Here is a 26,085-nt window from a genome sequence, read left to right on the forward strand (position 1 = left end):
TGCTGTCAGCTTCATTTTTCTCAATCATAAAGTGGGGATAACAGCATAGTTATTGTGAGGATAAAACAATACATTTTTGTAAAGTGTTATGCCCATTTGAAAAGTACCATAGAAATCTAGCTAAGGATAATGTCTCCATTCTTGATAGCAACACTGTTAGGATGAGTTTTACTATGCTGTTTTTTGTTTTTATAATATTTAGTGACTTGGAAGTTTGACAGGCCTGTTGCACCTAGGAATCAGAATCCCTAAGGGGTAAGTAGTACTTCTGAGTAAATATTTTAAACTGTGGATATTTGTTGCCTCAAAAAATATATATACTGAAATGGATCCCAGTCAGATCAGGTCACCTGCAAGCCTCAGAGGTCTCATCCTTAAGGGAAACAGTTTGGACTTTAGGACCTCAATGGTGCTCTAAATCTATGTTCCTGTGATCCTAAATAAGTAACCCAAACTGAACTATGGCATGCTGGAACTGAAGAAAAGACATTAGGAGTCACCTTCTCCAGCCTGCTTAGTTACCCTGTGAAGAAAATGAAGATCAGAGGGGTGCTGGGGATTTAGCATCTCAAAACCCTGGATCCATCCAAGGCTCAGTCCAAGTGCCCCCTCCTTCAAGAGACCTGTCCTGAATCCCCCAGTCAATGAGATAAATACCTATTTTCTATAGCCAGCACTTAACGTCTGAAGGTATTGTCTTCCCCTAGTAAAATGTAAGCTGCTTGAAATTGTAGATTGTCTCACTTTTGAATTTCTTCCTGCAGAGCCTAGTACATGAGTCTGTCTCAGACCAGGCATCTAATAACGTTTGTTGATTAATACTTAGATAGCAAAAGGAAATTGCCACTGATTAGTCGATGGCTCCAGAGTGAGAAATAACAGCCACCCGTCTTCTTCAGCTCCTAACAGACTCATAGGTCACAAGATCATGAATTCAGAATGAGGAGGCAGAGAGGTCATTTAGGGCAAACCCCACATTTTACAACACGTAGGAAAATTAAGGCCCAACACGTTAAATGAACTACACAAAGTCACCCATGTCAAGATCTGAAAATAAATTCTTCCTTCCCCTGCACCACGCATTCTGGGAGGGTGCAACAAAGGGATATGTACCCAGGATCAAAGGGCTAGTGTTCTGTTGCTGCATGAGCAAGGCCTTTGGGATCCCAGGCCCATCTTTCTGTCCCCATCAGATTTGACTGGGCTCACTGGCTTCTCAAGTTCTCCATGGGGAGCTACATGCCATGGCCAGGCCAGTTGGAAGCCTATTTTTACTCCCTTAAAAGAGGACTAGTTTAAAAGAGAAGCTTGGGAGCTGGGGGAAGTCTGGAGGGGATCCATACCTGTGGTTTTGCTAGTGTGGAAGCTCCCTCTACTACTGCTTGTCAGAAGCACAGATTCAAAACTGGAAGAACCTGAAACCAACTTATCTAACCTCTTCATTTTACACATAAGAAAACTGAAGCAGAAGGCCACTCATTCATTTAATAGCAGAGTCAGAATTTGTATTCTGGTTCTCTGGGTTCAGATCCAAACCATGGCCCCACACAGATGCCTGTCCATGACTTATACTCTGAGGAGAGCAGTGTAGGGCACTGGCAGGTATGGTGCCCAACATGCCTGCCTGTGTCAGGGTCAGTATCTGGACCCAGATCTTCTCTACTCTGAGGTCAACCCTCTTCCCACCATGCAATATCTCCTACCTCTCAGGGGAGCAGCAAGGATCCTTGACTTGGAGCTGGCAGGGAGAGGTTAGACATAAAGAAACTCTTCTTTCTTTGCGAAAAGGTGGGGGAGGCAGGTGGCCTCCATGGGTCTCAGCTGCTAGACAGAGCTCTTTCTTCCTTGTGGTCCGAGTGGCCCCTAAGAATTTGTCTTGCCCTCTTTTCCTCTATTTTGAGGACTCAGGGCCAGATGGCTGTTTATTGCTCTGATGTCTTCCTCCTCTTCACAAACAACAGTTCTCAATTGCTTCTTTTACTTCTTTCTTATTTTTATTTTTTTTTCAATTACATGCACACAAATATTTTAATACCCATTTAAAAAAATTTTCTCTCTCCTCCCTTCCTTCCCTCCCCTCCTTGGGAAGGCAAGCAATTTCATATAGATTATACAGGTGCAGTCATGCAAAATATTTTACAAAAGAAAGAGAAGACTACAAAAAGAAAACCAACAAGAATAATAAAGTTTTTAACAGTAAAATTCATCTACATCCAGACTCCACCAGTTCTCTCTCTAGAGGTGGACAGCATCCATTTCTTCCACTTTCCCTCTTCTGCACCAGGCAGTCAATTTGCTCCTTCTTAATAATCATGATTACAATAGATAGTATACACATAGCAATTTCACGTTTGCAAAGCACTCTTGCACAGAAAAGAAATAAACACATTGTTTCATTTGAACTTCACAACAACCCCATGAGACAGAATGTTCTTTGCTGGATCACCTGCTGCCTCTCTAGTTTCAAGGCTGAACGTGTTTGGCAGAGTTTCACTGGGGACATCCAAGAGAGGACACAATCCTATAGACCTTTGTCAGCAAGGCCTCCTCATTTTTTCCCTTTCCATTTCCCTTCTTCTTTTCATGCTGCTCTTTAAGAACTTTTAGCACAGTCCTACCACCTGATGAGCTCTCGGGGATGGACTGATCCAGTTCCATTCTGCTCAGTAGAATACACGTGGTCCTTTCTTTTGAAGAGGACAAATGACTTCATGGGGTGATGACTTGACTTGCTCATGAATTGGATTTAAGTGGGGCAGAATTGTATAAAGTTCTCGGGCCCACTCTTCGAGAATCCAGGGCCAGGACAAAAGTCAAAACAACTGGCAATGTCCCAGGCTGCAGCAGATGACTTTGGCATCGTCAGTGTCTGTGCAAGATCTAAGTGCCTGCTCCAGCCATGTCATGTCCTTTGGAACAAATGGTTCTCCTCTGCCTGTTCTGTCTGCCAAGGGAAGTCTTCACATGTGTGGGCTAGACATCTCTCTATCTCATGGATGGGTCAGAGGCCTCTTGCTTCCTCTCCACCTGGTTTAGCCTGTCTGCTCGGATGGTTTTACCAGGCTGTGGCCAGTACAGCATCTTGGAGCCACAGGCAAAAGTTGGGTGACCAGATGGACACCAAAGGTGACTGAGCAACCCTGAAAAGGGCTTGGCAAACCCTCACACCAGAGGCATGGACACCTCACATACTCCTCATGTAGACAGTAGTGACAGCTAGATAGCTCAATGGACTGAGAGTCAGCATGAAGTCAGGAAGACCTGAGTTTAAATCCGACCTCAGACACCAAGTCACTTGCCCCTGTTTGCCTTACTTTCCTCTCCTGTAACATGAGCTGGAAAAGGAAGTAGCAAACCATTCCAGTATCTTCAACCAAAAACAAAGACAAACAAACAAACGAAAAGCAAATGGGGTCACAAACAAGGCAGACATGACTGAAAATGAGTAAACAACCAAAACAACAGGGGGTGGTGCTGAAGGGGAGATTCTCAACTCATCTGGGCTGTTTTTCAATGGATTTACATATCTGTGTTCAGTTACAAACGTTCCCCATATTCTAAATGTCTTCACCTTCTACATGTTTATAGATAGTCCTGATAAAGAAATTAAGATATACTTCATTTGATGGTTTGGGTCATTCTCAGCATCTCACTGGTCAACTGCCGAAAGTTCTGGTGGCAGCAGCTAGTGGAAGGAGTTGAAGGAAAGGACCCTGAACCCCATCCATCTGCATGAGCAATGGTGAAATGACTTGTACACAGTCATACAGTGAGTCAGCTCCAAGGCCCTTACTGTCCTGGAGGGCAGAAGGTGATGGTGGAGGCAGAAGCCAGGAGGAACAGCAGTGAATGATGAAGCTGCAGGGCAAAACCAGGCTGGTAATAGGTTGGCAGGCACTGGCAAGGGCAGGTCAGAATGTATGCTTTGCCATAAAACTTAAGTGTCTGGCTGACTCACCGAAGGCTATTTGGCTCCAGGGTCCTCCATTGCCTCCTGACCAGTGAGGCTGACTCCTACGACTCTATTTTCTTCTCCCCCTCTTTTTATGACATGATTCTTTTTTAGGACCCTGTTTTGGTGCAGAAATGGGCCTTTTGTGAGTTTCTATCCATACCTTCCACCTGTGTCAGGGCAAAGGGTGGAGATGGCACTTAATGAATGACTCATGAACGTTTGTGGAATGAATAACAGCACCTACCTCATGGGCTTGTGGGAAGGAGTCAACAGGCTAAGAGGAGTAAGGGATGTGGCAGAATTGATAGCTATTTAATAGAGATTCTTGAATATTTTTGTGTCTTGAGCCTCTGGTAATCTGGTAAAATCAAAACAAAACACACAATGGATTCATCACAATCACGGTTTTAAATAATTGAAGGAAATTCAAAATTTCAGGTGTAGGGTAGTGAAGATAGAGCTGTCAATTCTTTTTCCAATTAAGTTTATGGACTACCTGAAATCCATCCAAGGACCACAAGTTAAGAAGCTCTATTCTACACAGATATGAATTACTATTATTGTTATAACTATGATTGATGGTATTATTATCAGTTCCCTTTTCCAATATATCAAAATCATCTAACACTGCATTATCATATGCATTTTACACTGTAATTTAATTTCCCAAGTTACTGTCCACATTAGGGAGCAGTATTTTAGGATTTTAATGAATATATACATTTTACACTATTCTATTACCAGACCAGTAATGTGATAGATTTACAATAAACACTTGGGATTTGAAAATAAAATAATATTCATAATTTTAAAATTTATCATCAACTTTATTTTAACAACGATGATAAATCTCCACCAAAGTCTCATTCTGATTTTTCATCTATGGAGGACCTCTTAAAGTACACTGTCAGTACAGTTTAAGCCATAGCAGATTCTAAAAGGCTTCAAGCTAGAACCAATTGGTGGGCCAGATGTCGTGTTTTCTGAGAATGAGCCTCAAGTTCATGTATTACATAGCTGAAAGCTGACAAAAATTCTTGCCGCTGGCAACTCACAGAGGTTACTTTTAAAAGCAGAATTTCTAACCTTTTTTTCTTTATGTGATGAAACTCTGCCCATCACACATACAAATATATAGGTCTAAAAATGAAACAAACTGCACTGAAATATAGATAATAAAATACTTTTTTAAAAAATTCAAAAAATTTTCAAAAAAAATCCATGGACCTCAAGTTGAGAACCTCCCAATAAAGAGGTTTTTGAAACTTGTGGCACTTAATCACCTGTCATAGTAAGGGAAATTTTGCCATCTGTCAAATATATAAAAACGTATACATATATATTCATACACACATACATAGATTTCTGTGTGTATGTTTGAGAGAGACAGACAGAGAGAGAGAGAGAGAGAGAGAGAGAGAGAGAAAAAGAAGGAGAAAGAGAGAGAGAGAGAGAGATTGGAGATTGGATCTGGTGTTTCATTGAAAAAAAAAAGAGAACCAGATGAGGAAACTGCCTCTGCTAACGTAGGTCAGCACCTTCTCTGTAATTTACAATCTTAATGAGTTGCCTACCACTGGAAGGTGCGATGATCTCTTGTTTCACTTAGGTGATATGTGTCTGAGTCAGGGCTTGATCCTAGGTCTTCCTAGTTCCTTAATCAGCTCTCCCTTTATCCACTCTGTCATGCTGCCTTTCCTCCTGCATATAACATAAATATATAAAACAAATATTGCTTTACACTATGCTCCTCCATGATGGTCATAAGCAAATATTTTTCAAATACTTTTGAGATAAGTACTTCTGATCAGATAACGATAACAAAGTTGTAATATACTAGAAACAAGGGCAAAGTCCTGGGTGTATATATAAATATGTATATATATGTGTATATATATATATATATATATATGTAAACATATAGCAGCTGGACACAAGTTTCCCAGACTGGTCTTTTCCCAAAGAACTGGACACAGACTGTCAGCCATGGTATCCTTTAAGATATCTGTCTTAACCTTGACTCTGTGCCTGCTTCAGGGGGCAGGCACATCCCTCATTAAGCTGAATACCAACGGCTATGAAGATGTGGTCATTGCAATTGACCCAGATTTGCCAGAAGATGAAAACCTTATTCAGGAAATCAAGGTAGGAGAGCTGTCAAGTGTTTGCTCTTCGGTTTGATTTGAATTTTGAAATGTGTCTGAGCATGTAATGGAGGGGGGGGGCAACTTTATTGCTAACTATTTTATTGAAAGGGCTTTTGACATTTCATTGGCCTGCAAGCTCCATACGAACTGACGGAAGGTGGCAAGCATGAAAACTAACTTCATGTTTAAACTTTTTTCTCTTGATGCCTTTTGTATTTACATTAGATAAATTTAAAGGGTAAGGAAGGAGGTCTTTCCTCAGAAGTAATGAAATGTTACCAGTGACAGATTCTGAGTTTCCAATGGCACAGAATATACGAACAGGCCAGATAATATATTTGGGAAAGTCACATAAGCTCTTTTGCCAGTCACTACCACCAGGAAATGCCAGTGTCTTCGTATTCCATGTTTCTGAAGACTTCCAGTGCTTTGTTCCCTGCTCCTTGTCAGGGAGTATCATAGTGTCAGGGGAACAGGGCAAAGGGATTTCTGCTGCCCTACCCTGCAAGATGCCAACTAAAGATTTACCAGGACTCACATACATAATGGATTCCATTTAAAATCTTTGCTTTTCAAATTTAAAATTTGTCCTGGTATAAAAGAAAATTGTTAAAAATCCTTTCTATCTATCATAAGTTCTGAACAAATCATCATTGTTTAGGAACTACATACCCAAACAAGCTATTTTCCTGGGGCTGATAATCTTGCACACACAGATGGTTTTCAAGGGCCTTGGTAATTTTACAAAATAAGGGGAATCTGCATGGACTCTAGGAAAGGTGCTGATGCTAGTGCCCCTGCTTGTGAACTCCCAAACATGTAGAAGGACTGTTCTGGACCAGCAGAACCAATCTGAATAAGGTTTTCACCCAATTTCCTCCTTTCCATACATAGGAATCAATTAACAATTTTAGGTTTCAGCATTAAAACACTATCCCCAAATAACTTAGTTAATAATCGTACAACTTTCATAAGTGACAAATTGTTTTATCTGTAACCTCTTTAAAAGTCAAAGGTGAAGATATCTGGTTTTTTAAATGGCAGTTATGAGAGGGTTAGCAAGGCTGATAAACTAACATAAATGATTTTTACACAATTTATCCAACACCTTTTAGTTTCAACAAAATTCATATTAAAAACTGTTTTGGCTAACACCATTTCTGGCTCACAGTGGTCATTCAATTTTTGCAATATAAGAGAATTTTACTACAGTTTAGAAACACAATAGTAACACAGTAAATTTTAGGTACAATTGCATTTCCAAACCATCACATATAAAAATTATTAATAGAAGACTGGGCTTACCAAATATAGAGGCTGGTTGGCATGTGATCTCATACTGAACTGTCCCATTCCCTTCTTTCCCCACAGTTGCAGAGTCTGGTTGTGAGAAAGTCATGGATTTGGGAAGGGGGGAGAAAGATGAACTGAGGACTAGGGAGTGGTGCAAGGTTGTGGAGTCCAGCATCTGAATTAAAGGACCAGGGGCGATTGAGGAGGGGGATTTGTTGGATAAGGATGAGGGTGCTTGAGGAATCTATGAGCTTCCAGATAGGGGATACTCAACTTCAGAGAACCTGGAGCAGAAGCCTCCTGCTCCTTCCTTTTACCAGGTGGGGACAGTAACTCAAATTCCCTACTATTCTTTAGCACTCTCTTTCCTTATCTGATCTGGAATGAGAAAAGTTAACAGAATCGGCTAAAATATTTTTAGCTGTTCTAACTATTCGTTACAGCCCCACCTCCGCGTTCAGAGTGAGGACTACGGCGTAAGGATCTTAATAGTTCTAACTTTTACTCAAGTAAACTTCACTTCTGAGTCCACTCCTTAAAAACTTCTTTGAAAGAGAGGGCTTTGAATCTGTCAGTTGAAGTGAGAGGGACTCTACAAAAAGATCCAACAGTGCCTGGTTCCTTCCCTTTTACTGGAGAGTTCAAAGCTTTGTCTCTGAGGTTTCTTTTTTATATCTGTGCATTTTCTCAATTTGGTTTAGTGACAAATAGTATAACAAATTCTGACCATCTTTAAAATCAAATTAGTAGTGACACATTTCAGTTAAAATATGAGCAGAATGAATTTAACTACCTCTTGATTGTGTCCCCTCACACAAAAACTTCTTTTTCTTTCAGGTGGGGCATGAAATGTTTATATTCTAGTCAGTCTGACTCTCTGATATGAGGGGAAAAGTTTCCCCAATTTCTTTCTTCTCTTTCTCTCCACCTGCAAAACCTAGCCAGAGTTAGAAGGTAGAAAGAGAAAGACAATTTTACCAACAAATTTCCATAAATTTCCAAACCATTTATGCTTTCCTTAAAACTTTCTACCCATGCTGTTATCCTTTCTAGATTCCTACTTTCTCACCTTTCCTTCTATCTACTTATTCCTTCTGGTGGGCTTTCTTGAAAGGCCCTTTAAAACTGCACATACCTTATTTCTTTCTATTTTTGACCTGGCAACTAACCAGTAAAAGATTTGTCTCTTTCTTTCTATCTCCCATTGATCATCAGCAATAGGGGGAGGGAAAGAAATAACTGCATTCCAATGGCCAGCTGCAGCAGGCTGGCTGCAGTAACACAGACACTTTCATTCATACAGGCACAGACAGAACATACACAGACAGCGAAAGGGAGAATCCAAAAGCCCAGAAAGGATTATCAGAAATCTTCTGCACAAATCAGACACTTTTGCTTGGCTCTCCAGATCATAATGGAGGTCAACTAAAATGTTCTTTAAGGTACTGGAGACCAAGTTTCCTAGGGCTGAATATCAGAGTGGGGGGTATTGGCCCATCCTTTGGCCTGTAAGCTTTGGAGATGGGTATTGAAGAGAAGGGGTACCAATAGCACCTGTAGACTATCTCACCTCCTAGCATCCTAAAGAGGGACCTAACAACACGAATTCCCTATCAAGACATCCCTTGACACATGTGAATTGTGCCAGAGCCTGTCAAAGGCTCCACCTAAACCCCAGTAAGCATTCCTAGGTAATTAAGGGGTAAGCCTCAACTATAGGGCAAGAAGGTGGATGACTAGAGAGTTCAAGAGAAGGTGGAAGAGAGGGGAAGCTTACCTTGACTTGAAGAATGCCTGAGACCTCATTGTGTGCCACACATTGAAGGCTAGAAATATGATGGGAGTTGGAGAGATAGAGGGTACAGGAACTCTAAGACTGGAGTTCCCTGCATGGGCCATTTGGAAAAGAATTCATTGACTCAAGCATTGTTAAAGTCAAGGTGGTAATTTATTATGCTTTTCAGTAAGCAAGAGTTCCTAGGGAATCTCCAGCTTTAGAGGTACAGAGATAAAGTTTATATAGGATATTCTAGTAAAAAAACATGTGCCAACTATGCTAATTGTGTGAATCAGGGTAGGATTAAGGAGTGGTTAGTTCTTAAAGGAATATGCACTTTTAGTATTCATCAGGAAATAGCTCAAAATGGAGCTATATTGAGGTGTGGTTTTAGGCCTGAAATGTCACTAAGTCAAGTAACAGTCAGAACTGACTAAGGAATACCACGGCTGCTCTCATCAATGTCTTCTTAGACAAGTTAAATGTAAGGGAGTGTACATATGTCTAGGTCTAGGATACTATGATTGGTCAGTGAATAGTAAATTTCATTATGACCCAGTACACAGCCTGTTCAGCTATTACACAACTGGTTCAGACTAATAAATTCTATAGGTACACCTGGCTACTGTATCAGGAAAGGAGATAAGGGTTGTTTCTGGGGCAGACTGTGTCCTTAGCATGGACAGAAACTTCCTGGGATAGTGTTTTGAGGCTAGGGAGAAATGGGATTTTTAGAGAGAAATGTGATTTTAGAATTGAGGTCCAAGCACAGGCACCTAAGCACCCAATCACTAACTCTGTACCTTTCTCTGGCTGTTCCCCATGCCTGGAACTTTCTTCTAAAGAAAGCCTTTCTTGATCTCTCTGATTGCTAGGAGTTTTTCTCTGCTAACTGTTTCCCAGCAGAATTAGCTACCCTCTCTTGGCTGAGCCCACTCACATTTCCTTGCATTTATCACCTCTTCCCTGGTACTGTGACTCTTTGTACATATGACTCTCCCACTCCTCCTCCCATTACACCCAGCAACTCCCATTAGACCATAAACTCCTAAATAGCAGGGCCTGAGTTGTAGCCATCTCTCTGTCCCCAGAGGTGTTTTGCAAATGTTAAGTACTTAAAACCTATTTGTCTATGAATAGGGACGTGTATAATCTGGTCTCTTCCTAAAAAGGACCAGACTGAAAAGGACTGTAAATCAGACTGAATGGTACAAGCACCCACAAGTACAAGCCACATTTCTCCATTTTCACCTGATTAAAATCCTGTAGAGTTTTTATAATTATCAATCTTCTCTGTGAAGTTAAATGATTGTTATTTATTCCTCTGTCAGCTGTCAGATTTACTAATGGATTTCTTCTTTTCATATAGAACATGGTATCAGAGGCTTCAAATTACCTGTATAAGGCCACAGAAAAAAGATTTTACTTCAAAGGAGTCTCCATCTTGATTCCTACAACATGGCAGACAAAACCAGACTATGAGAAACCAAAACTTGAGACCTACAAAAATGTAAGATCATCAAACTCTCATTTTTATTAAGCATTGTTTTTATTTTTAAAATATTTTTATTAAATATTACTTAATGGGTGACCTAAAGTTTTGAAATGCAATCCTCTGATATTTAATGAAAATATTTTCACAGTCATTCAGTGTAAATATTGCAAGTTTTGTTTATGGTGTTCCATATAACAAGAAACTTTAAAAAAATATTTCTAGGCAGATATCATCATTGAAGCTGCTAATCCCCCAGGCAATGATGTTCCACGAACTGACCAGATTGGACAGTGTGGAGACAAGGGAGAGAGAATTCATTTAACTCCTGACATCATATCAGGGAAAAAGGTGGATGAGTACGGACCGCGAGGTACTGAAGAAACTCTATGCTTGTGTCCTATGTGCAGAATGTTTCCTAACTCAAGTTTCATAGTATTCATAGAATATAATTCTCTTGATCTGAAACTGAAGATGAGCCAAGAAGATTTCAGGGGAATTCCTTTCTTCACTTAAGAAGGGATAGTGGTATTTCACTTCACCGTTGGAAATGTAATTGCTTTAGATGGTGGTCTCTAAATGTTTTTTACTGCCTTCTATCAGAAAAAAAGGAATATCACCTTAGTGGCTGAAGGGAGGTTGGATTGGGCTGGGGAGAGATTTGAGGGAGGCAGAACAACCAGCAGGCTACTGAAATAGTCCAGGTGTGAGGAAATGAGGGCTGGCAGCACCAGAAGAAAGAAAGGGCCATATTCAGAGATATTTCAAAGGTAAAATCAATGGGTCTTGGAAACAGATGGGATGTTGGGTGTAAGACAGTGAGGAATCCTGGATGACACTTAGGTTGTGAGCCTGATGGACTGGGAGGATGGTATTGCCCTCTACAGTAACAGGAGGAGGGAGGAGGGTTTAAGGGAAAAGATAATGAATTCAGTTTTGGAAACACTGAGTTAAAGACATCTACTGCATATCAGTTCAAGACATCTGGAAAGGCAGTTGGAAATGTGAGACTGGAGGTCAGCAGGGAGATTAGGGCAGAATAGGTTCGTTTCAGAATCATCAGCAAAGAGATGATAATTAAATTCAGGGTTTTGATGGATCACCAAGTGAAATAGTATAGAGGGAGAAGAGGGCCCACCTTAGAACCCTGAGGGTGACCTCTTGAGTTAATGCCTTGGCTCTCCAGGGGTCTGAGCTTCTGCCCTAGAGACTACTCCTTTAGAGAACATATTCAATTAAAGTATTTCTCACATTAAAAGTATATAAGACAGTGTAAAAACCAATATAAACCTAAGGATCTAAATTTTCTCCATAAGGATTCAAACATCTAAGCATAAGGAGTTATTAAAATGAAAGGAGTGAAATAGAAATAATTTGATTTTCAATAAATTCAACCATGTGTAAGGTACTGAGCAAGGTTTAGGAGACACGGAGATAAAAAATACCCTCACCTACCCACAGTCTCTGGGAAGAACACATGATGGACACAGTGAATTAGAAAACAGAGCAAGGAGTAAAGAGGGAACAAGAGAGAAGAGCCAAAGAGCTCTAGGATTACTGGGAAGAAGCTGAATGTGGACTAATAAGTGGTGGGCTCCAGGATGACATCTCAGAAGAAGTGATACTAAAATTGAATTTTGAATGAAGATAAGGATTCTGAAAGGCACATAAGAAAGGAATTTATACTAGGAATGGGGCAGGGCTTAGACAAATAGATTGCATGTTGAATTCTGGGAACAGTAAATTATTCAATTTGACTGGAATACAAAGGGCACAAAAGGAAGTAATAGGAAAGTGGTAAGCTGGAGTCAGAATCTGGAAGGCTAAATATCAGGTTCAATGTTCTGAATTTCATCCTAGTGTACTAGGGAGCCAAGGAAGTTTTTTAAGCAGGGGAGTGACATGGTCAGATGTAGGATCATGGGATTATAGATTTAGAGATGGAAACTTTAGAGGGAAACTAGTCCAATCATTTCATTTGGCACATGAGAAAAATGAGGCCCAGGGACATTAAGTGATGTGTCCAAGGTTACAAAAGTAGCTGGGTTTGAAAAAGTTTTCACTCTGCTACAACATATTACTAGTCAACATGTTCATAGAAATGTACAACACATAGTAATGTGAGGAGGGGAGAGGCTTAGCAGCCAGCGAGAGAAATCAGAGAAGGCTTCATGGTAGATAGAGTGCTTGAGCTACACCTTAAAGGAAGATGGAGATTTTAAGGAGCATGAAGGAATAGTAGTATTAAATGCAATACATGTACTGGGGGTAAACAGAGCATACCTAAGGGACAGAAAAGACAGACACATGTAGCATGTGCTAAGTGTAGGAAAACAGAGGGATAGTCTATTGGTATCTATACAATGTCAAGAAACCTATTCAAAGATACACTCCTCCTCCAGATCATTGTTTAGGCTCCCTTTGATTGATTCATGTTGGCAGGGAGAGGACGTAAGATGCGGAGATATGGATGAACTGAAATCTGTACCACTGATGACTATAAGTGAATGAAAGAGATCACAGATCCATCCAATTATTTAAGTAAAAGTAAGGGAAATGGGAAAGGAAGGAAGGAAGGAAGGAAGGAAGGAAGGAAGGAAGGAAGGAAGGAAGGAAGGAAGGAAGGAAGGAAGGAAGGAAGGAAGGAAGGAAGGAAGGAACGAACGAACGAACGAACGATGATGGGGCAAGAACTATGCTAAGTGCTTTACAAATGCTCCTCACAAAAACATTGAGAGGTAGGTGCTGTTAGGATCTCCATTTTACAGCTGAGGAAAATGAGGCAAAGGTTACAAGATCTGCCCAGGTCACACAGCTACTGAGGGCATGAGGCCAGATTAGAACTTAGATCTTTCTGACTCTAGGCACAGCACTCTATCCACTGCATCATCCAGCTATTTTCAATAGTACACCAAAAGTCATGAAATATAAAACTTTAGAAGAAGGGTCTCAGTGCACTGGGTACTTTTATCTACGATTGATCTGTGGAAATCCATGAATAAGAATTTCACAGGAACAGAAAGCATGAGTAGGGTGAAATCTGCATTGATGAATGGAATATCCACATAGACCTGAGGGGATACCCAGAGGACCATCAAAGTGTAGAAGTAATTATATTTTTGCATTTCAAATATATTCCCGCAGGTAAAATTTTAGTGCATGAATGGGCCCATTTACGGTGGGGAGTGTTTGATGAGTACAATGAAGAGGAGCGTTTCTACCAGTCTGAGGGAAGAAATGTACCAGTAAAGTATGTTTATCTTCTTTTAACTTTTTTTGTGAACCACATCAGACTGAAATCATCTTCTTGCGATTTAATTTTCAAAATATCTGGTTATCAAGATTGGTTTTCTTTTCATCTATAGATTACCACAAAGGCATGTGTTATCATCAATTTCACTAGAACCTTCTTTATATGTGACTGCTTCCTACAGCAACACACTTCAAAGGAGAGGCAGCTATATCAAAGCACAGAAATTTTTCTGAATCTGAGGCACAAAATCATTACAGATCAACTCTCTGGTGTTGTTATATATGTCTGCACCACAGAAAGACTTGCCAACATGGCCTCAGATACAAGCCACCCCTAGAGAGACAGACCTAGCACAGATCCTTGCTGCCTCCTCAGGACAGCAGCAGCACACATTGACAGACAGAGACAGAAGAAGCCCCTCAAATGTTGGAATATCACACCATCACTGCACCAAAGAACCTACCAGACCCTTTCCCTCTTTCTCCACAGAGAATTTAGGAATCATTTTAGGAAGCACAAGCAACATTCTGTTACTTCTTAGTGTTTAAGTACAGTGGGAAATTACAACTCTCAAGGATGGAAAATATCAGTATCCTTCCTGGTGTAGGCTACACCTGCTCTCTTTCTGTTTTTGCAGGAAGCCTACATTGCTCTCCCTGTTGGGTTAACAAAAGGTTTAGCATCAGTCAATCCATGAGCACTCATGAAACACCTGCTCTATGATGGGTGCTGTCTTTGGTGCTGGGGATACAAAGGGGAACATTAAAGTCTCAGCTCTCAAAGACCCTGAAGGAAATGACATGTACTTATACACACACACACACACACACACCACATGCACACAAAATAGGTGCGAAGTAAATGCAAGGCAATTGGGAGGAACACAAGTCTTCATGGTACCCTCATTTCTTCTCCACGTTTAGCTGGGCCACAGAGCTCTGAGAGATACGCTGTTGAGCAGTTTTGATCTACTTAATGAACGGAACAAGTCAATGAAAAGAAAATTGGATTCTTAGAAATATAAATGAATACAGATAAAAAACTTGAGCACCACAAATTAGTGGTGGAAACAACACTGGGCAGCTACCCTAGCTGCTGAGAATGAGGATTCTCTCTTAATTCCCATGAAGACCATAAGGAGTAAGGAGCCCATCCCTGGGAGCAACACAGTCGGGGACACCAGTAAAGCCAACCTGGTACTCCCTACAGATGGCCTAGTATTGGGATATTGGAAAAAAGCACACCTGAAATTTCCTGCAGGGATTCTCTGCCAAACAGAAAGTTTTATTCCTGCCTGACTGAGACTTTGATGCTTAAGTGGGTTGCTTGATACACACCCTCTATGATGAAGAAATAATTAATGTGATAACATCAGGGATACACATAAGTGGGGTGATTTATAATGAGTTTCTGTTTTAAAATCTCATCCTAATATGTTTTCAGATGTTCTGAAGCTATCACTGGTACAAACAGGGTGCATACATGTTCCGGAGGCAGTTGTTCTCTCAGATCATGCAGAATAGATCCAAAAACGGGAAAACTTAACAAAGACTGCTTATTTATACCTGATAAAATTCAGAATGAGAAAGCTTCCATCATGTTCATGCAAAGCATTGAATCTGTAAGTATTTAAAATTTTATGTCATTGGTTCTGAAGTTTGTAAAGGGAAAACAGTATCTTTTTGAACCATAACAGTAGCATTTATTAGTGTTAAAGTTTGCAGAAAACTTTGCCTCTGCCTTCTTATCTGATGCTAATGACCTCACTGGTCATAACTATCATTCCTATATCACACATGAGGAAACAAACTTGGAGAAATGAAGTGAGTGGTGCACAGTCCCACTGCTAGCTCAGCGCTCTTTCAGAACATCTGTCCAGATGGCCTGAGACAGGTCCCTTCTGCTGGGCAGCCCCTTAATGAGCCATTACATCTCTAAAAGGGAAGGCTGAGGATACAAAGGAGAACAGAAGGGAACACGACATTCATTAGGCCAATCCTCTCAAAATATCACTGTTCCACACTTATACCCTAGCCCAATCTCTTTGAAGTTACTCTAAATACCCCTTAAATTCCTAAAGTAAAAAATCAAATTGGGGCTCTAAGGGGGAATGCTTTCTTGGAAGGAATGTGGGCTGGAGGTGTCAGGATAACCTCAATAGCTCCTTTTATTGTTTAACTTTCTGTTACATACTTATATACGTGTGTGTATGTATATATAAATATATATGTATATATGTGTGAGTATCTATGTGTGTGCATACATATGTATGTATATGTTCCTAAATTGGTTCCTTCTGTTCCAACTTACACGGTTTTGAGAAGTGGGCTTAGCCAAATGATCTACCTTGGTGTTAAATATGAAAAGCTGTGAGGGTAAGAGAGATTAATTGACTCATGTCACACAGTAGCAAGTAGCCAAGGCAGCATTCAAACTCAGGACCTCTGCACAGAAACCCAGCACTCTCTCTCTCCCTCTGAGGATGGAGCCTCTCTTCTGGATTCCTCCTGCTGACTTTGCAATTCACTATAACCATAGTGCACAGAACACTGGGCCTAGAGTCAGGAAGACTCACCTGCCGGAGTTCAAAGTCAGCCTCAGGCACTTAGTTGTGTGATCCTGGGCAAGTCATTTCACAATATTTGCCTCAGTTTCCTCATTTGTAAAATGAACTGGAAAAGGAAATGGCAAACCCTTTCACTATCTTTGCCAATATAATCCCAAATGGGGTTAGGAGGAGTCAGACATGACAAAAACAAGTGGATAACACATGAAGTAGTGTTGTTTTCTCACCGAGGCAGCAACGTAGTGTTGTGGATTAAGTGCTGGGCCTGGACTTAGCAGGTACCTGATAAATGCTTCCTCCTTTATTCTCTCCACCTATCCTCCCCAGACACATCTACTCACAAGTGTACACACTTGTTTTTTCTGAACCCCAGCAAAGGACTCCACTTCTTCTCCACTTATGTGCCCCAGCTCACTCCTTGTTCCTGCCTGTTGAGGTTTTGGGGAATCAATACTGTTACAAGAAGCGAGATGCTGCAGCGTCATCTCAGATACTTGACACTCACTAGCTGTGTGACCTTGGGCAAGTCACCTAACCCCAATTGCCTCATCCTGGGTCATCTCCAGTCATTCTGATGAATATCTGCTCACTGGATTCAGATGGCTCTGGAGGAGAAGTGAGGCTGGTGACCTGCACAGCCCTCCCTCACTCAAAACAAAGTCAAGCGCAAGTCATGTCATCATTTCTCTCACGGAATGTCTTCTTCGGCAACGAAGGACAAACACGCTGTTACACAATGTGTTAGCTGTCCCAACCAATTTGGCAACATCTAAATATCAGACACAGACACTCTTTATGCCTTCATCCAAGTCGCTGAATTAAAATATAATAGAACAGGACCAAGAAAATATTCCTGTGGGATTCCACTAAACGTGGCCTGCCATGTTGATACCTTTGTATCACTACACTAATCACCACTTCTGGAGTCAGTCAACCAGGGCTGAACCCAATTAACCATATGATTCTTCTTCCTACACCTCTTCAACATATTCCCAAAGAAACTTAGCCAAACATTCTGCTGAAATCCAGCTGCCTGAAATGGTCCCATGACCTGTCTGTCTAGTGAGCTGATAGCCAATGGAATCGAGGTCAGTCTGACATGGCACCTTCTTCAGGAACCTCTGCCGGCTGTCAGGCGATTGTCTCTTCTCTTTCTAAGTGCTCACGCTCAGATCAAACTCAGAATCCTAGACTCAGAGGAGAGTCTAGTTGGAAAGGAACCTGTAAATGCCCTAGTCCACTTCTCAAGTGGTGGACTGGGGAACAATGTGGGAAAAGGTATGTTAGAAAATGTTTAACAACTGACTCTCTGGGGGAAAAAATGCAAGACACATTATTAAGTTTTATCTACATTGTTAACATTGTTTCCATCACTTTATTAAGTCAAAACCCATGGTGTGAAACTCAAACAGAAATGAGCCCCTGATCCATGTGGAAGGAGGGATCCATACTGTGCCTTGGTTTTTAAAACATAACGTTATCCATATTTTCTGGCTTTGTATTTATTTTGCTGAATATTTCCCATCTGGATTCCAAATGCATGGGCTACTTGTTTGTCCCTGCTAGATATTCATTGAAACAATAGACCTTGCCCTGATTTGTAGCATTTGTTGAAACCTGAGGTGTACATGTGCTGCTGCAAATTCAACAATGAGGTCTTCACAGCCCCTTAGAGTTGGGTCCAACACGCTCAGCCTGCAGTCCCAGAGACCCTTTTTGGGGGGACTTCCAGGTCTAAACTATTTCATAATTATATTAAAGTATTTTAATTTCTAATGTGGTAAATATAAATAGGCAGAACAATCATAAACTAAAGCTGTTGGAGGAAAGGTCCTCAGTAACCTTTTAATGTAAGTGAATCCCAGCCCTCCTTATCTAGTCCAACACCTTCATTTTGTGGGTGAAGAAACTAAGGTTAAGTGATTAGGACAAGATAATGGAATATAGGCAGGCCTAGAATTCCAGGAATGTTGAAGAGTTTTTCAAATAAGTTACTGTTCTCCCCTAAATCATCATTGGGTTGCTAGTCAATTGGTTACATACATTAATGATTTACAGAAGGATTTCTTCACCTTTTTATGTCACAGGCCCCTCAGTACTCTGGTGAAGCTTTTAGATTCCTTCTCATAATCAAGTTTTAAATGCATCAAATAAAATTCTCAGCATGATAAACCAAACCAACTATATTTAAAAAGGTATATTGTTCTAAATCACTATTGATTACAGACAAGCAAATCCAAACAACTCTGACATACCACATCACACCTATCAGATTGGCTATCATGAAAAAAAACAGGAGGATGATAAATGTTGAAGAAGATGTGGGAGAGTTGGAACACTAATTCATTGTTGGTGGAGCTGTGAGCTGATCCAACCATTGTGGAGAGCAATTTGGAACTATGTCGAAAGTGCTACAAAAATGTGTATACCCTTTGACCCAGAAATATCATTTCTAGGGCTATATCCCAAAGAGATCACAATAATGGTGAAAAGTCCCACATGTACAAAAATATTTATGGCAACTTTTTGTGGTGGTCAAGAACTGGAAATCAAGGGAATGCCCATCAGTTGGGGAATGGCTGAACAAGTTGTGGTATATGAATGTGATGGAATCCTACTGTGCTATGTGAAATGATGAACAGTCGGGATTCAGAAAAACTTGGAAAGACTTACATGAACTGATACTGAATGAAATGAGCAGATTCACGAGAATATTATACATAGTAACAGCCACGGTGTGAGAAGACTGTTTCTGATAGACTTACCCTTCACAGCAATGCAAGAACCTAAAACATTCCCAAAGGCCTCTTGAGGCAAAATGCCATCCACATCCAGAGAAAGATCTATGAAATCAGAACACAGAATGAAGCAGACTATTTTCTCCTCTGTTATGTTTTGGTTTAGTTTACCTCATGTTTTTTTCCACTCATTATAACTCTTTTATGCAAGATGACTACTATGAGAAAGGTTTAATAAGAATGTAAATATGGAACCCATACAAGATTGTATGCTGTCTCTGGGAAAGAGGGGGAGAAAATTTAAACTTCATGGAAGTGACTGTTGAAAACTGAAAACATATAAATTCATTTTTTAAAAAGATATAAAAGCATCATTTCAAACTCTAGTTCATAGACCCAGGTTAGGAAACCCTGCTTTACAATTTTTGTTTTTATGATGCAATTGGACTTTTTCAGGTGGTTGAATTTTGTACAGAAAAGAACCATAACAGAGATGCACCAAATGCTCAAAACCAGAAGTGCAACCTCAGGAGCACATGGGAAGTGATCCAAGGCTCAGAAGACTACAAGACATCCACTCCTATGACAGAAGCAGAGCCACCCTCGACCAACTTCTCACTGAAGCAGATCAGGGAAAGGACTTTGTGCTTAGTTCTGGATAAGTCTGGAAGCATGGGGGTAAGCCAAACCTGACCCATTCTGCTGGAGGTGGGAGGGGGTGTGTTTACATCCTACGGTGACCCATAGAATTTGGGGGTTGTTGGAAACGACAATGATCTCATCGTTTAAAAGAATCTAAGCAGCAAGGAATCAGTATTCCCCCCATATCAAGTTTCCCTTTAAGCCCTAAGTCTCATATTCCCTCCTCTCCTCTTTCTCCAACAAAGGTTCATGGCAAATTATCCACTATATCTAGATGACATTTTGATTGTCCAAAAGTGACTAAACTAAGAATTTTTTGGCAGTTTCCTAGCCCATGAAGCTGGGAAAGCCCAAAGCTTTTGGAAGCCCAAAACGACACAATCAACTTTGTATGACTTCAAATTTTTCTCCTTTGTTGATGATTGTGCAAAATAATCAAACATTCTACCTAAAAAGGCAGCTGAGTTTCCATACTTGAAAAGCCAGACAACTTCACTAATCTGGGCACCCTCTACTGTACCCCACCATTCCCCATTCATCAAAATGACTTAGTAGTCACAATACAGAAATTCATTGGTTCCTTGGTCAAAAATAATTTACTATGAGACAATGTGGTGTAGTGGATGGAGAGCTGACCTCTGAGTCAGGAGCATCAGATCCCATATCTAGCACATGCTGGTTATGCAATTCTATGAAACTATAAGTTGCAGAGAAAGTGCCAACCTGCCTTGGTAGGGAGTTTCCTCATCTGGGAGTCCCCAGTACCAATGAAATCCCAGGTCTAGTCGCTATTCTCCTTGGTAGTTCATTTCTGGTGATGTAGCTCAAATTGAAAGGCAAAAATATTTCACAGAACTTCTGTCATCTACTAAGCCCAACACCAACCCATTTGCAATCATGATCCAACTTAAAAATCCCATGCTTCAATGGTTTCAGATTCTGCCACTTAAGCTTTGAGAGTTACTATGACTGAAACATGCACTGCCAGTTTGGTCATCTGGTGATGTGCCTCTCTAAATTTAGGAGGCTTAGACATCAGAGAGCAAACATACAGCCTATCCCCAGGCCCATTCTCAAATACTTTCTAGCCTAGAAGAATCCTCAGAGCATGGATTCTATTTCCTAAGCTGGGAGAATGCAGACTCTTCACCATGGTACTCAGAGCCCCCAACGTTCCCCATATGGTCTTTGTCCATTCTACTACAGATTGCTTGTAGAAGATCCCTGGCCAATCTGACTTGTATTTTTCTTTCAGAGTGAGGACCGGCTAAACAGACTGAATCAAGCCTCCAAACTCTTCCTGCTTCAGATCATTGAAAAGGGGTCCTGGGTTGGGATGGTCACATTTGACAGTTCAGCCTATGTTCAAAGTGAACTAGTACAGATACAGTCTGATGCTGAGAGGAACACCCTCATTACCAAGTTACCTACTGTTGCTTCAGGAGGAACATCCATCTGCTCTGGACTCAGATCAGCATTTACGGTAAAGTCATCTCCCCTCCACTGTCTCTATTACAGTGGATATTTTCAAAGTGAATTTCTACTCTGAATTTCCATCACATGCCTACTATCTACTATGAATTTCATGCTTCCCTCTGAAATGTGAATAGACTTCCAGGGAGGGGAAAAATATCAACAAATGGTGATGTGGAGAAACCCTAATTAAATTCAGCCCAACAAATACTAACCACTTAGTGCTGGACTAGGGTAGAAAGAAAGGAAGAAAGTCATCCTTACACTCAGGAAGCATTGGGCTCGTGTCCCTGCTGAAAGGCAACAAAATACAGTAGGCAAAACCATCAACTTGGAGTCAGAATAAGTCAACTTCAAATTCTTCCTCAGAAACCTACTGGGTGAGTGACCCTGGGCAAGACAATTTGTGAACCCTCAGTTTACTCATGTATAGAATAAGCAGAGTGGAATTGATGGTCTATGAGGTCCTTTCTAGCCCTAAATAAATAATACTCTAATGCATACGGGCTATACAGTTATAAAAGCAATGAGAAACGTTCTGTACATGATATAGAAAAGGGGGCATGGTATGCAGCAGAAGCATTCAGGGCAGCCAGGGGCAATGATCTTCAATCTAGGCTCCATTTTCGCCAAGTCAGACATTTCTGGCTCTGATGATTCATTTAAATACACTGAGTCAAGAGCTTTTAGTCATCCAGTTAGGGGGGTGTTATAACACAGTCAAAGAGTGATGAATGGATGTTTTGACTCCCATTACGGTAGGTTTTACACATTTTGATGCATTAATTCTGTCTAAAGATTATTACTCTTGATATAAAGTAACATTACAGAATTATCTTAGTGATCCTGCAGTCCAACAGCCTCATTTTATTAATGAGAGAGCTGAAAGAAACAAATGGTAAGTTAGTGGATAGAAACTGGACATACCATGTATGGTTCTTCTAGAGTAAGTATAGTATATATTTATATAGGACATAATTTGAATCTAGGAAGAATAGAAAAGAGGTCAAGAATGATGAGGGCTAAGAGGTCATGGATGATGTTGTGGATACAACCTTCAATAGAGAGGAAGAGATGGTACTCAGATCGTAGGGCCATGAATGGTATAGAAGCAATGGGCATGGATTTTAACGGTGAAGGGGGAAAAAGAGAGCCTAAGCCTGTACTGAAAGTAAAGTGTATTTGCATGGCATGGGAAAGCTGATTGTGTCTGTTGGAATCGAGGAAGAAATCATCAGAGAGCAAGACGAAAGATATGTAAGAGGGAAAGCAGGAGTGTCAATGGAACAAGGTCCTGGAGAAAAGGAAAGGGAAGGGGTATCAAGGTCAATGTGGAGATGGTGGCTTCCACATGACAGCCCTGCTGTTTCCTCGGATACAGGAGGAAGGAAATGGGGGAGAGACTACAAAACACACCTGATGGCTTCAACTGTTTCTGCAAAGTAAGAAATGATGTCATGTGCTGGGACTTGAGAGATATGGATGAGAACCTGGGACCCCAAAGAGTTAGGGAAGTGGTAGCAACAGATGTTGTGAGGGATGTGCTAGAGAATCAAGAAAAAGTAAGTGCAACAAACACAGCAAAGTTCTGGTTGAAGTACAGCCAGGCAAGGTAATAAGCATTACTTAAGTGCCTGGCACTGTGCTAAACATTTTTACAAATATTATCTCATTTGATCATCACAATAACCATGGGAGGAAGGTGGTATTAGTAGCTATATTTTTCAGATGAAGGAACTGAGGCAGACTGTGGTTAAATAACTTGCCCAGGATCACATAACTAGGAAAGTCAGATTTGACCTTAAGCCCAAATCTCTCCACTGCCTGCCTAGCTGCCTCATACAGAGAGGCTGGGCAGGGATGGATAGACAGGTTGTGATTTGCATCAATGGAGGGGATACTCCCATAGATGAAACACTAGATCCACTGGAGTATTAGAAAACAAGGTTTCCTGTAAAGCCAGCATTGCTTCACAGATAGAATACTGAGAAAGTTCCGTGATCCACTTCTGCTACGGGCATGTCTTAGCTGTAACTCTGTACAAGCCATTGAACGTCCAAGTGTCTTGGATAACTCCCTTAGACTTATCATCTAGTTTAGTGGAGGGAGTTCCTGCTCCAGGATTTGTATAATGTGCCCTGAACTGAGTGCTATGAGTCATGCCTTTGTTTCTAAGGGTCCAGCTTGGGATCTTAAAATAGAGCATGCTATCCCAAAGCTTCTGTTGGAACATACTCACTATCATAAAGAGGTTTAGCCAAACAAAGCAGGCAAGAAGCAGCGCAGGAGCACAGAGTTAGACGTGGAAGATACCTCAGAGGCCACCTACCTCTTCCATTTACAGATGAGGAGACCCACAAAGCCTCTGACTCTTTCCACTTTGCCATGTCTCCTCTAAAGTTCATAAGCTCATTCCTCTTTAGCCCTCCCAGGAATGACAAAATAATCAGAAACACTTCCTTGCACATAGTGGGTGCTCATCTGCCCAGTGTCTCATCAACCTCTATGTGTGCTAGACCCAGAAAGAACAGATGCCCTGGCTGGGACTCATTGTCAATGCTCAGAACCTGGGTCACTCATTTGGCCAGAACACTTCTGCTTCCTAATGCAAGCGTCAGCTGAGACAAATTTTCCTGGATTAGTTCAGGAGAAAAAGGGATTGGGTTGAGTTTCTGAAAAGTACACGTTTCATATCTGAAAATCTCATGATGGGAAGGTTTTCCTGGGGTCTTTCCTTTATTTTCTTCTTTCATTCCTGTCCAGATCCACTCACTTAGGATTACCTGACAACATTATGTCTGCTTACCAACGTCTGAGATGAATCTGTGCTTTCAGGTAATAGAAAAGAAATTCTCAACAGATGGTTCTGAAATCATCCTTCTGACTGATGGGGAAGACAATGCAATCAGCACATGTTTTGATCAAGTGAAACAAAGTGGCGCCATTATCCACACAGTTGCTCTAGGACTTTCTGCAGACAAAGACCTGGAGAAGTTGTCAGAGATGACAGGTAAAAAATAACTTGGAGAATGGATTTCTTCAGTAGGAATGAAAGATTATTTCTATGCAAACCTCCCTTTGAGTTCTCCTCTAAGATCTACAGGTGACCCAGGACTTCTGAAGGCTATGGAAGTGGGGTACAGGCTCTGGAAGGTCAGTCAGTAAACATTTAAGTGCCCACTGTATGTCAGGTATGGTGCTGAGTGCTGGGCACACAAAGAAAGGCAAAACAAAATCTCTGCCTTCAAGAAGCTCACATGTGTTTGGAATGGGACCAAAATAACACACAAAACGAAGCTGAAAAGGGAGAAAGGGAGAAGGGTACCCAGAGCAGAGGCATGATGGAATCCAGAGGAGTGAAGCATGATGGGAAATGAATAGACTAGGTCACCTTAAATTGAAGACATAAGAGAAGCTTTCTGGTCTCCCCCTTCTGCCCCCCCCATACTCCACCCCTCTCCAATCAGAGAGGGGAAGGAGCCCCTGGGACAGAGGAGACTGCTAAAGTTCGAGTTCCACAACTGAATTGAACTTGTAGGTTGATGAGGTTCCTGGGGCAGGAGGGGACATTCAGAGGAGGGCAGCTGGGTGAGAAATGAATAAAATAACTGGTCCTACCGAACTGGAGAGACTTCAAACAAAGTCCAACAACAGCCTTAATGTCTGTCAACTGAGGACATACTGAGCTACATTCAGACAGAGATTCATCTCTGTATTTTCTCTGAGATGATTTTCCCCAAAAACATAAGTCTGAAAGGCTATCTCCCCAATGACAGAATTACAGCATCTAAAAGCTGGTTTTTGAGGTCCATCGAAGAATAACTAGTCCAACCCATACCCAAGGAAAGAATTCTCCTACAAATGGCCATGGTTTTGCAGTCACTTGGGTTTTTCAAAGAACACAACAAAAATTAATTCAAACAAATTCAACAACCATTTATTCCAAGCCCATTACATTTAAGACACTGTGCTAGGTGCCATGAGGAAACAAATAGAAGAAAAAAGACACAGTCTCTGCCATCAAGAACTTGTCTAATGGGGGATGAGAAGGAGAATGAGACTTGAATACAAAGATGCCAGAAACATTTGACTTGTTATTCCCAATCCAAGGGCCCTTGATGAGGAGAAATAAGAAGTGAATATGGAATAAAAGTAGAGCTTGACTCTCTTAAGTCAATCAGTGACTGCCAGCATCCCTGGGGGATGAGTGAACTTTCCAGAGAATTAAAGCTTACCCTCGTGAGGGACCCTTTTTCCATTTTAACCCATCTGGATGAAATGCTGTCTTAAATGTACTAGGCGCTTCCCTAAGTGATTAACCAGAGCTCCCCTGAGACTTATTCTTGATGGCTCAGCATCATCAGTTATGTTATTGCGCTACTGAGGATATAGGAAGGGATCTGCTAAAGCCAGATTGTACCAGCTTATGAGAGCCCATTGTTAAACATTCATTGCATTTAAAGCTCAGAAATCAGCAAATGCCACACATCAGGGTTTCATTTGTTGCTGCAGTGATTTCCGCACTTACGAAAGCGATGGAGAAAGCGTTCAGAAGGATGCTTTCACTTTATCATGTCAGGAATACATATTTTTTGATGAGCTAGTTGTTAAGCATTTACTAGCATACTGCTGTATATGGGACTATTTGCTAATACACAAGTGATCTTTAGAGACCATCCAGTCATGGTAATAGAATCTCAGAGCTATTCCAACTCCCTCGTTTTACAGATGACGCACAGAAAAATTATG

The 26,085-nt window shown here is 41.0% G+C and overlaps 1 protein-coding gene and 1 long non-coding RNA gene across 9 annotated transcripts in view; one reads left to right on the plus strand and one right to left on the minus strand.

Annotated features, from left to right (window-relative positions):
* Positions 1 to 2,168: 2,168 nt before the first annotated feature.
* Positions 2,169 to 26,085, minus strand: part of LOC140529920 (uncharacterized) — a 44,206-nt gene continuing 20,289 nt past the window's right edge. For 2 of the 8 annotated variants that reach the window (XR_011975729.1, XR_011975733.1), the window contains exons 3-5: positions 8,189 to 10,568; positions 5,530 to 5,656; positions 2,169 to 4,313 (exon numbers count right to left, since the gene is read on the minus strand). This is a non-coding gene — a long non-coding RNA (uncharacterized lncRNA). Of the gene's footprint in view, positions 4,314 to 5,529; positions 5,657 to 7,407; positions 7,483 to 8,188; positions 10,624 to 26,085 lie in introns of all 8 variants that reach the window. The other 6 variants (XR_011975731.1, XR_011975730.1, XR_011975736.1 and 3 more) reach the window with 6 other exon arrangements.
* The window catches only part of LOC140529917 (calcium-activated chloride channel regulator 1-like), a 32,728-nt gene continuing 12,555 nt past the window's right edge, over positions 5,913 to 26,085 (plus strand). Inside the window, exons 1-8 of the mRNA XM_072648958.1 lie at positions 5,913 to 6,100; positions 10,542 to 10,682; positions 10,890 to 11,037; positions 13,809 to 13,914; positions 15,361 to 15,538; positions 19,678 to 19,899; positions 21,119 to 21,346; positions 24,172 to 24,346. Coding sequence (XP_072505059.1) covers positions 5,942 to 6,100; positions 10,542 to 10,682; positions 10,890 to 11,037; positions 13,809 to 13,914; positions 15,361 to 15,538; positions 19,678 to 19,899; positions 21,119 to 21,346; positions 24,172 to 24,346 — 1,357 coding nt within the window. The 5' untranslated portion in view covers positions 5,913 to 5,941. The remainder of the gene's footprint in view (positions 6,101 to 10,541; positions 10,683 to 10,889; positions 11,038 to 13,808; positions 13,915 to 15,360; positions 15,539 to 19,677; positions 19,900 to 21,118; positions 21,347 to 24,171; positions 24,347 to 26,085) is intronic.

This window comes from Notamacropus eugenii, chromosome 2 (genome assembly GCF_028372415.1).
Source record: "Notamacropus eugenii isolate mMacEug1 chromosome 2, mMacEug1.pri_v2, whole genome shotgun sequence".
Lineage (NCBI taxonomy): Eukaryota > Metazoa > Chordata > Mammalia > Diprotodontia > Macropodidae > Notamacropus > Notamacropus eugenii.